Below are 12369 nucleotides of genomic sequence, written 5' to 3'. Positions count from 1 at the left end.
CTGACATAGCACTCTAAGTGTAATTAAAAAAAGAACAGAAAGGAAAGGAATTAAAACATCAACACGGACATTCCTTAGTAGCTTCTGACTCACTACTCTTTTAGAGTACTTAAGAAATTTTTCAGATATGCAGTAGACTCTGGGAAGACTGTTGCCATATATTTTGAGCAAACCATTTGAATGGAGCCTTAGGAATAGTGCCGCTCCATAAGATGATCTGCTGGAGTGCTTATGGGAATCAAAGAAGAAAGAGTTGAGATGGTGGGGTGGGAAAGCAGCAATAATACTTAAGTTGCATAGTGAGCACTGAGGTCGGGCAAAGATGCACTATGCAGGGTCCTGCAGTAATTTAAAATACCTGACCTACATATCTACCCTACTGAGTGGAGATGGCAGAGGCCACAAAATTCCTCATCAGACGTAGCTCACAACAGCTTCTTACTCCAGTCAACACACTGGCACTTCCAAGTTCAAGCGCCATGTCTCAATAACTAGAATAGCTGTGATCCAAACAGATTTCCACCTATAAATTCAGCTGCAGGGATACTTAAAACTTTCTAGGAACAGTGCAATTCGACAGAGGAGTAGGACAAAGTGAGGAAGTTAGTAAGATAAGCCACTGCAGCAAGACTTACTAAAATGTTGAGAGAAAAAAGAAATCTTAACAAGATTAAGTGCATCTGAAAAATTTATTGGCCTAAACCAGGTTACACTAAAAGCCAGACTATCCAAATTAAATCCTGAATCCTGAAAATTTCAAGAAAATACCTGCCAAATCCAGTTTGTCAAATCCCTCATACTTTAAACATACAGGACACAACTGCAATATTTCACAGTATCGCCATGGTAACTTTGCCAACTTTTTGTGAACTTCCTTAGTTAATTAAAAAAAAAGGCAAATCAAAGAAAACTCTGAAATATAGATAGGAATATTTAAACAAATATAGCCACCTGAGCAAAAATAAATGACACCCCTTTCATCTCCCTCAAGAACTACAAAAAAGTTCCTATCACAAACTCTTGTTCTTTAAAAATTGGCTTATAAAATCAACATATCAAAGTATATTAATACAGTAACTCAATTACAGTATTAATTCCAAACCCAAGAAAAGGTGTGCTTAAACTGAGTATCAAGCAAGAAAAAAGCTGAAGCTTTCTTTTTTTGAATGGAAGGTAACAAGAACTTCCAACATAGACTAAGCACTAATTTCCATATCACAACAAAGAATGCAATTATCCATATAGTTTCTCGTACAAAAAGATGATCTGTGTGCTGCTTTACAGAGTGCTATCTCGAAAATATTATTTCATAGTCCAAGTATTTTACACTTTAAATGCCTGTCATCCATCGTATTACTGCTTCAGCTCCAGAGAAATTCAGCATTGTCCAACTGTAGAGCAGAGAGCTTTTTCTGCCTGTCATTCTTTAGTTTTCATTAAAGACCACCATGCAAAACATGAATAATTTGGATTCAAGTGGTGTGGCAAACTGAGTTTTTTGGTTAACGGCTTTTGGGGATTGGGGTATTTTTTGATGGATTTTCTTTTCTTTTTTATTATTATTAAAGGTAAGCAGTTTTCTTCAAAGCAGTGTTCTTCGTAGTAGAAGCAGTCAAAGAGTGTCTGTTCAAAAGAATCTGAGAGAAAGCACTCTAACTTCAAAATTTGCAGATTTATTTCCAACCAAAGTTGGACAGAGCAGACTGAGCTATAGTCAGATTTCAGGGGCTTCCACGATTGGTAAATTTCACACAGTCTACACCACATTTGAGAGCACAACTCTCAAACGGCCTCAGAGTAGAGTTTATAGGCTGCAGCCCATCACAACAGATTTTTCTAGTCAGCCTAAACCAGGAGTTTGGGCATATCAGGTGAAAGGTATTTGGAAAGAGCTCCTATACTTCCAGAACATTAATACAGGGATTCTCCACCACCACTGGCCAAAAACAGAATAGCTCTGTTCTCAAGTGGGAATAACTTTTTTTTTTGCAAGATTTTTGACTTTCCTATAACAGTGCAGCTTTTGGGTTCAAAGTTCATGCTCATTATTGATCTATGTAATTGTACTACTTACAAAACATTTTAAAGCAATTAGTTTTGGATTATTAAACAAACAGAAATATCAGAGCTAAGAAAATGTTTGCTTATTAATATGTAAAAAAAGCCAAGATCAAAGAAATAAAAAAATACAGAAAAAATTTTACATTTTCAGCAGCCAAGTACTACAGAAAAACAAAATACTCGATGCTTCTAAGGAAATCTAAGCTATGTTTCCATCAGTAAGGCATGTATAATGTGCACAGCAGCTAACAATTTTATAACTGTCAAAAAACTATGGAACACCTAAAGAGAATGCAAATATCAGTTTCAATCCATAGTCACAGACCTTCCAAAATCCAAAGTGATTTCAAAGTAGTGTTTGTGTACATGTGTATGACCTTTGCCATGTTGAACTGCCTCAGTTACCTGCTTTTATAATGGGAAAATACTTACCTATTTCACAGAAGTTGTGAAGCTTCATACTTGCCATGTACTGTGAGATTCTTGATGAAAGATTCCTATATAAAATTAAACACCCATGCAACAAGGTTTTGATTCTTCACCTGTTTTGCATTCTTTTTAGGGAAGCTTCTAACACAACACACCAGTCTAAAGTGGAAGTTAAAACACAACACTGCAAGTCAAGTAGCACTGAAAACAAATTTTCAGTCTAACAGAAAATTCCTGTGTGAAAAAGGTGGAAGTAGTAATTCCATCATAAAATTACTGATTCCATCATAAAATTGCACAATTAAATACATACAAAACAAAGGAATTTTCTGCTGGATCCTTGTAGTGCTGTAGACAAGACAAACCCACTGAGTGCAGGAATTGCCCTGATCCAAGACACTACAAAGAAAGATGTTTTAGTATCTGGAGATGGGGTTTAAACTACTGAAGAGGGCACCTGGAGACGTCTGCAGAGTGTGCGCAGTTCTTCGCTATTTAGAGCATCGATCCTGCGGTGATACTCAGCCACTGACACTACCTGAATATGGAGACAGGAAGACAATAATTCCACTGACAGTTGAAGAAAAGTAAAAAGGTATGAAAGAAAAAACTGGAGGAGAGTAATGAAGGGAAAATGTGCAATGACAACAAACAAACAAGAAGGGCCAAAAGATGTTTGTTTCTGCAAGGACAGTGCACATGTAGGTGATTTTAGACATATGAGTAAACACAGCAAGATTACAAAATAAACACTAAGGGCACTAGCAGTCAGATATCTCACTGATCTAGGATGAATAAAGAACTGATATGAGTACATAAAGTTTCCAGTATCAGGATGCTAAATGAAAGTCAATCTGAGTTACATGCCTTAACCCAAACTCTCCAGCCCAAGGTCCTCTCAAACATTCTTTACACTCAGATTAATGAACCTTGTGAACCTGGTTTGCTTTCCTAGATGAAGACTAGAAGCAAATCTCAGGCTTCTCAGTAAGCTCTAACTCTTGTGTCTAGCAGTGAAGATAAAGACAATGTAGCAAGACTACAGTTTAATAACATCCCAATACCACCCGACAATTTCTTTATCCTGGACTTTCTATTCCCCTCCAAAGCTTCCGGAGTTGCTCATCTGTCAACACATTCACTTCAAATGGCATCTCCACTTTGGCAGGAGGTGTACAGCCAGAAAGTCTTTAGTCAGAAAGCTCTAGAACATGCTGCTCAGGTGCAACAAGCTGGCTAAAGGACTACAACAGTCATTTTGATGTAACTATTGCAAATAATGTGATTTTGAGAACAACTCAAAATCATCATTGGTATGAAAGCATCTTTAAACAGCTGGTGAAGAGATTAAATGGATGTCCCATGTAGTAAGAGCATATTAAAAACTTCTAGAGCCTACCACAGTGCAAAGGAAGACAACCACAAGTCCAGCAGCTCCCCATCTACCTGTCCCTACTACAAGGAGTTTGGCCAGATACTCGCCACTGTCCTGAGTACAGAGCCCACAGTCATGCATGACTGGCTCTTGAGCAGCGATGGTTCACTCTACCCCATGCAACTGCAAGGCAAGGAAAAAGGAATACTTGTGACATCCAGCTTTATTACTGAATAATCTGTCATTACTAGCACTCAATTTATCTCTATTATTTTTCTACTGTTCTCTCAAAACAGATAACAAATATTGTTTTAAATGGTATTGGCTTGTGCATTCTCAGAGCCAAATAGCTATATGTAAAGCTTTAGCAGTATTCCACTCAAACATGTGATAGTGTAGTTTTATCCTTTTATTTGCTCTGACACTTCATTGCAAATTTACACTGTTCGCACCAGCAACTTACAAACATAACCCTGAAAGCAGTAATGAGGACCCTTTAGCCTTACTGCTTCTGTAAGCTACACCCTACCACATGTGAGGCAGTAGGTAACTTACAATAGGCTGTAAATGTGTGGTTACTCAAAGAGATTCTTGAGAAAAAAATCTCCGACACCATTATATAGTTGTTGTTTCACACAGTGGAAATGTAGACAGTTTTATGGGCACTGCCATCTTGCCTTCAACCTCTCAAATGCATACTTGTCATCATCTTGCATCTGTGAATTGCTTATCAGCTTTTTAACTCAGAGATCAACCTTTTCATATGCCATGGAGATGCCTTATTTTTCTTGCTTGAGAGAAGTATGAATATCTATTCATGTGCGTACAATGTAATAGCTTCTTGGCATGCTGAATCTGTTGCACACTGTCACATTCCATTTGTTTTGAGAACAAAAACCTGCATAATGGCAGACCACTGGTATGCAATGACAAACATCATAAATAGCATGTCATAGAATATCAAACTAGCCACAGGAAAATTAAAGGAAAAGAACCCACACTCTCAAATCCAGAGCTTATTTTAAGTATAGAGTCTGTACTAAGCATGCAGTTCATACTAAGTTCTGCGAGTAAACCATGAAACACTGTCTCAAATTTATCCACTCATCACTGGACTAGGCTACAAATGATTATGTTAAGATACTTCAATCTTTCAGACGCAGCACCTGGCCTTCTATATAATGCCTGTGGTTTAGGCCAACATGCTTTATTCTTGCTTTGCAGCGGACAAAACTACATACTTCTTGATTAAATGAGCTACAGAATCTTAAAGTCACATATGTCTAAGCTTACTAGCAACCACCTTCAACTGCATTCAGGAACTGAGATATATCTTGCAAACAGACAGCATTTTGTCATTGCCAGGCTCAAGAGCACTGCTTTGAAATGTTAGTAGTAACATTAGAAGTTTATTCTTCCTTATAACCTGGTTTAATTCATAGACTGCTTATGCTATTTCCTCTTCCATCAAGATTTCCTCATGTTTCTTCCTTGCAATTCTATTAATCTTCTAGTCTGCTTCACCTAGCTAAATAAACCAGTGTTTTCTTCCATCTTCTGCCCCACTCCCTGTCCCTCATCAGCTGTCTGTCTTCCTATTTTTCTAGGACCTACTTCTACCTCATTCTACTTTGAACTTTGATTCTCAAACAGAACTCAAGCTTTGATTCTACTACAGAATGTAGTCTTTCATACTGTATGAGAAATACCTAGAAAGCAAGACATTTCATAGGTAGATGAAGGTAGATACAAATTCATATTCATCATACTGGACTGTAGTTTTCAATACAAATTACTCCTTTGTGATAAAATTCTTCCACTAAAATTAGTTTAAGGTCTACCTATACGACTTTGCTATGTGCTTTACTTACTATGCTCTCTTTACTATGCCATCTCAGCATCCAGTTTCCTGGATAACCAAAGCTTATTTTTGAGGATCAGGAAATGTTCCTGAAGAGCGCTTTGTTCTCTCTCTAGATTTTTCTGCTTTAAAAAGAATGTAGGAGAAGAGAAAACCAACTAAACCTCTTATGGTTAATCTGGGCACTGGTTGGAATAGAGCAAAACAAGTCACACGTATAGCCTGGATTGTTAGTGCACTTCAGGGCAAAAAGGGTTCCAAAACTGTCTGTTGCAGATGATACGGCACTGGGAAGAGCTGCTGACTCCCTTAAAGAGATGGAGGCCCTACAGAGAGACCTCAGCAAATCAAAGGACTGGGCAATCACCAACCACATGCAGCTCAACAAGGGACTGTCGCAGACATCTTTTTGTGAAAATCCTTTTCTTTAGGATTTTCTTAGCCTTCTGAGGAAACCTTTCCTTCTTTTCTTTTTAGTATAGTTATAATGTAATATATATATATATATCATAAAATAATAAATCAAGCCTTCTGAACATGGAGTCAACATTCTCATCTCTTGCCTCATCCAAGAACCCTTGTGACCACTGTCACAAGGGACAGTGCTGAATTCTTCTCCTGGGATGCCGCAACCCTGGATGTATGTACAGACTGGGGAATGAGATGCTGGAAAGCAGAGCCATGGGAAGGGACTGGGGGTTCAATGGCAAGTTGAACATGACCCAGCAGTACCATGGCAGCCAGGAGGACCAAGAGTGTCCTGGGGGCCATCAGGCACAGCATCACCAACCAGCCAGTCAGCCAGCCAGCCAGCCAGCCAGCCAGCCAGGCAGGAGGGGATTGTCCTGCTCTCCTTGGCTCTGGGAGGCCTCACCTTGAGTGCTGGGGGCAGTTTTGGGTGCCACAAGAAAAGACAGATAGAAAACTATCAGAGAGTGTCCAAAGGAGGGCAACAAAATGGTGGAAGGCCTTGAGGGGAAACTCTTTGAAGAGAGGCCAAGGTCACTTGGTCTGCTCAGCCAGGAGAACTTGCTGCAGTTACAACTTCCTCATGAGGGGAAGAAGAGGGGCAGGCACAGATCCCTGCTCTGCGGTGAGCAGTGACAGAACGCGAGGGCATGGCCTGAAGCTGTGTCAGGGGAGGTTTACTTTGGGTATGGGAAAAAAGTGGATATCAGAAGGTGGTTGGGCACTGGAACAGCTCCCCAGGGAAGTGGTCACAGCACCAGCCTGACAGAGTTCAAGAAGTGTTTGGACAATGCTCTTGGGCACATAGTGTGAATTTTGGGGATGGTGCTGTGCAGGGCAAGGAGTTGGAGTGGATGATCCTTGTGGGTCCTTTCCAGCTCAGCTTCTTCTATGATTCTGTAATTCCAAGTTTGAAAATACATGGAATATATCCTTAGAGATCTAATACTACCTGCTGTATTCATATTGGCACCATTGGTGAAAAAACACAGGATAAATTTTATGACTCGTGGCATGACTCCTTAACCTTTTTAACCTCTCCACACTATGTATATGTGAGTTAACCACTTAACAAAACACCTAGCAGTTTTAATATTTAATGCAATAACTTGAGGGTTTGGATACCAATGATTCAAACAATCAAGAAGCCAAGGATTCTCCTTCTGAAACTCATGTTTCTAAATTTTGTTTTTCTGAAAATATCTCAAAAGTACCTAACTTGACAAGCTATGCTGGCCACTTGCAGTGAATGAAACTGAAGACAAAATTCCAAATACGGAACATTTCTTGTCCTTCAACAACACACATGAAAATGCAGTTAAATTTTTTTAATGTTTGATCGACCCCTTCAACCACTGGTCATATCATCCTGCTACTGGCAGATGTAAAGAAAGCTTTTTACACCAGCGAGGGTTTCTTCAGTTTAACAAAGCCACAAGTGACACCCCCCGCTGCCCCCCCATGCCTGTTTGCTAACAGGGAGCAGCTTTCATTGCTGCCCTCAAAACAAACACAGCTAAACGTTCAGAGCTAACAAGTAGCTGAAACTGTCTCCATCGAGAATGGCAGGGTCTTATCAGAGCTGAACAGTGCTTCTGGAAGTAAGAACAGATAAAGCTTAACGGCACAAACAGCTCTGAAATGTAAGTTATCAGTAACCTTGTTACCAACTCAGAATATGAAATAAAAAACCAACTATTAAGAAAGAACACAATCTGAACAATTTTACTTTGAATCTTAATACATAATACTGAATCTTAACACATAGGTGTAAACTTGGCTGAACTGTAAACTTCATGAACATTAATGTGATTCAAAAATATTTCAGGATATTTAATTGAAGAAAAAAAAACCAATGTAGTTTTATTAGGCTGCTTACAAAGTTACTTTAGAATACCTTCCAATAAAAAGGTGCCTATGCGAACTGAATGCTGCTATGAATATTTTAAGAGAAAGCAGTAACTTTATTTTTCAGACAAATTTAGTTTCCTCCCAAAAATATTAGACTGCTGGAGAGAAGACAATATTGAAGAAGCACTCTGCTCCATCATATCAAATATGATTATTTGGGACATTTTGATTACATCATAAAAATGCATTAATTCATGGGTCGTACTGTGCCAGATAAACAGTTGTACGGTATCATTTGAAGAAAACTTAAACCTTAAGACTAATTTAATTTGATTAATTTTTAAAGTATGTGGCTGCAAAGCTATTAATTCTCTGTTTTGTGTGGTATTCAGTCAATTCAACTCCCTGTCATTTTAGTGGTGACAAGGAAAGAAGGGTTGACAGCTGGCCATTTTATGCAGAGAACCATAGAATGACAGCAGTCCCTGGTTTGGCTGTCACCATGGTTCTTTCTCTCAGTATTTTAAAAGCTGTCCCTCTTCAAACTGTTGTGCACACTGTGGTGTTTTCCAGAGCAGGGACAGAAATGCTGAGTAGGTCACATGACAGCAGCATTCTCCCTGTGACCAGTATTGTCCCTGTTAAATATCTGCCTCAAAGTGCTCTAAGCCCACAGCAACTGTACCAGTAATTAACATATACTGAAGATAAACTGAACTATCTGCAATAACCAGAATAAATGAACTTGAAAAGAATGCAATCAAAGCCTGAAGCACATGAAGTGTTACATCAAGTCTGTAGACCTTAATAACGAGCTATTTTTTTCAAGATGGGAGAAGACACTCATATGAGAGATATGATAATGCCAGCAAGATAACTAAATTTAGCATGCAACTAAATTTAGCATGCAAAACATTAAACAGTTTAGGAGGTTTGTGCAAAGAACTAAGAATTAGATTTAAGAAAATTACTTTCTTAAAGAGGCAGGACAGACAACCTTACTCATTTTGTCCTAATAAAAAAAGATCTGTAGCAACATGACCAATAAAACCCAGCTCCCTTGCAAAACTACTTAAGGAAGTTTCAGCACTTGCAAGCAGAGAAACCAGAGGTTCAGCTGCTGAAACCACAGCACCTGGTGCTTGAGTGCAAGCTGCCATTACAGGAGAAGGCAGACTGAGTAAGGTTACATCTCAGCTCTGATACTGCCCTGCAAAGATCCTCTCAGGTATGACAAGAAAGCATTCACAGGCTTAGAAATAACTGAATCACAGCCCAGCGTGAAAATATTTGTCTCCTGCTTTAAGCAGAAAAAAATCAATTAAGAAACCAACTTCAGATTCCACAGATCATTAAAGCCATACAGGAAAAATATAAGTCTTTACTCCTCATTTACTTTCTTTTAACTTATAAACAACCTTTTCAAAAACTCCTCTGCTATTCTACCTCAACTTTGTTGAGGTATTTCATAATTAATACATATAAAATTATTATTTTTATTATTGTTATTAAATATCAAATATTTCATAATTATTAAAATGCAAACAATGTAACACCCAATAATTCAAAGGAAGAACTATAGTAATTGAATAGTTCAGGTTGGAACAGATCTTACAGATCATACAGTTCCAATCCCTCCCCAGTCATGAGCAGGGAACCTTCCACTATACCAGGTTACTCAAAGCCCCATCCAGCCTGGCACTGAACACTTCCAGATATGACAATTCCACAAATCCTTGAGAAATCTATTCCAGTGCCTCACCACCCTCATATGGAAAAATTTCTTCAGAGTATCTAATATAGACCTTTCCTCCTTCAGATTAAGACCATTGCCCTTTGTCCTATCACAACGTGCCCTTGGGAAAAGTCCTCCTCCAGCCCTCTTACTAGAGAGCCCCTGTAGGCTTTGCAAGGTGCCATAATAAGGTCTCTCCAGAGCCTTCTCTCCTTCAGGCTGAACAGTCCCAACTCTCCCAGCCTGTCTCCGTAGCAGAGGTGTCCAGGTGATACCAAAACACAGCCCTTGGATCAACCCAGTGGCCCTCCTCTGGACTTGCTCCAAGAGGCCTGCATGAGACCATGCAGTCAGGGCAAAAGCACAAACATGATGCATAACCCCCCAACTTAACTAGGACAACAGGTACAGCAAATATCTGTCAAGGAAAGGTTCTAGGCCAAATGATCTGTATAAGAAAGTACTGGATTTCACTCTGCATTTTTATTACTAAAAAGATATAATTAATTAATTCAATTACTCTAAAAACTTAATATGGAAAACTGACTTTAAAAATATTTCAGTAGTATTACTGAATTGATGAAACTGTGCAATTCTGACATCTACAGAGAAGTACTAAATTCTCATCTTTCACATGCAAGCCCCTATTATAATACCTTCCTAATTGTCAAACAAATACAGGCACTAGCTTACCAAATAAAGTTAACCTATAACTCAAAATGTCAGAAGTTGTGCAGGTGTCAAACAATTCAAGCTACTAAAACCAACATTTTAATTCTCTTTGCACACTAATAACTTGAGAATATAAAAGCCAAGCTCAGTTTCATTGGTTTTGTCCCCTTTGGCTATACTGCCTATCCAAGCTGTGCAAAGCACATACAAGCATTCCCAAAGATGGCAATCCACCTTTTGTTCCCTTGCATTGTGTGATGTCTTTTGTCTGAAATGCTTTAACAGGAAGAACCACTGCCTGCATTTTTGACATTCTAGAAACTTACTGGCATCTCTTGTATTGCCAAAAAATAAGAGACACAGTAAATACCAAACATTTACTAAAACATGGGAAGCTGACGTTACTAGCTTTTTAAAGGAGGAGCATAATACACCAGTAAGTCGCCAAAATTTTGATTTCTTACCCTAGGAAAGTACCAAATCCTTTCAAATGCACAGCTCAAATTAATAGTATCATGAGGCAAGTAACAAAGGCCTTTCTGGTAAATAATCTAGGGCAACTTAGTTGCTTCAAGCTAGTATTTCTGTTTTATTGTATCACTTAATTTAGCCCAGTAACTGTTACTTCATGTCAGATGAGACTTCATCCAAATTCAGAACAACCACTAAGGAGAGATTCAGTCAGAAACCTGTACACTTTATATGCTGCCAGGCTCCTTAAAATTCTTTCCACAGGTCTTGCATAACAGAAATAATTATACCAATACTCTTTCCTCTCTGTAAAAAGATTACACTTGCACATTAGGTTTATGAACATTCATTGAAGAAAAAACCCAACTTCAAGAATAGAGCTTGTCTTATCAACATAACAACATTTTAAAAATATCCCCATCTGTAGGTACTTCTGTAACTCTTCTTCCAATTCGACTTTTTACATGTTAAAATAACCACTTCTCTACCTCTCTCACAGCAAAGTTGTTCCTTATTTTCACAGAGTCTTCTTTAGTTCAAACAGTCCTTAAAAGCTGGTAAGTATTGTTTTTATAACATAGTTAGACTCTGGCTAAAGTGCAGTATTGGTCCTAAGGGAAACAATTATAACAAAGGATACTATTACTTTTTAAAATATCTGTGCAAGTTATATCTATATATCTGCGTATCTAGATACATGTTAAAAACCACAGTCTTTGTAAACTGAACTTCAGATAGTTTTTACACTGCTACAGGTTACGCTAGAAAAACACTTCAATTCATTTAGGTATTATCTCTCCTTTCTACTCCACTACCACAGAGAAAAGTTAAAGAGGCTATTAGTTCAAAAATGTGTTGTTATTTAGGAACATACATTTTATAGAACCATTTGTTACAACAAGTCAATTTCATATTTTGCAAGTATCCTGGCTAAAAATAAATATAAAAACAATAAATAAAAGATAAGTAATAAAAACATGTTAATAAAATAAAAAAAAACCAAAACAAAACCAACGCAACAGCACCCTTAAAGCATGCTTCAAAACCCAGTAAGATGTAAGTCTTAAGAATTAGACTATCCTGTCATAAACAGAGTCTAAATGAAAACTATCTTCCAAATTTACCAGAGGGTAAAAGCACAGTATATTGTCAAGATCACTACTTCCCTATCCTCAAGCTGTTGTTTCGCAGATCTCACTGAAAACCTTTTCTTTTAGAATCTACCACGTATTAAACAGTACTACAAAAATTCTGTTTGGGGAAAACAACACTGAAAAATCCCAGTTCCTTTCATATACCTAATAAACTGCAAAGCCAGTGTTTTTGCTTCCTCCCCTTCACTATAAAGATGACAATGGGACAACAGGGGACTCATGTCCATGAATTTAGAAGTATTACCAGACCTTTATATGGTTGACTGACTTCTGAGAAAGTCATGCTAAGTCA

General features: G+C 38.1%; 1 protein-coding gene across 3 annotated transcripts in view; it reads right to left on the bottom strand.

The window, feature by feature from the left end:
* The window catches only part of OXR1 (oxidation resistance 1), a 227912-nt gene that overhangs the window by 10317 nt on the left and 205226 nt on the right, over window positions 1–12369 (bottom strand). For 2 of the 3 annotated variants that reach the window (XM_031058973.1, XM_031058972.1), the window contains exon 11: window positions 2948–3028. The exons of the other annotated variant lie outside the window; for it this stretch is intronic. In XM_031058973.1, coding sequence (XP_030914833.1) covers window positions 2948–3028 — 81 coding nt within the window. The remainder of the gene's footprint in view (window positions 1–2947; window positions 3029–12369) is intronic. 3 annotated transcript variants of the gene reach the window in all.

Source organism: Geospiza fortis, unplaced genomic scaffold, assembly GCF_000277835.1.
Source record: "Geospiza fortis unplaced genomic scaffold, GeoFor_1.0 scaffold200, whole genome shotgun sequence".
In the NCBI taxonomy this organism is placed as follows: domain Eukaryota; kingdom Metazoa; phylum Chordata; class Aves; order Passeriformes; family Thraupidae; genus Geospiza; species Geospiza fortis.
The sequence above is the reverse complement of the archived record's forward strand: the minus strand, read 5'-3'. Positions and strand labels throughout refer to the sequence as shown.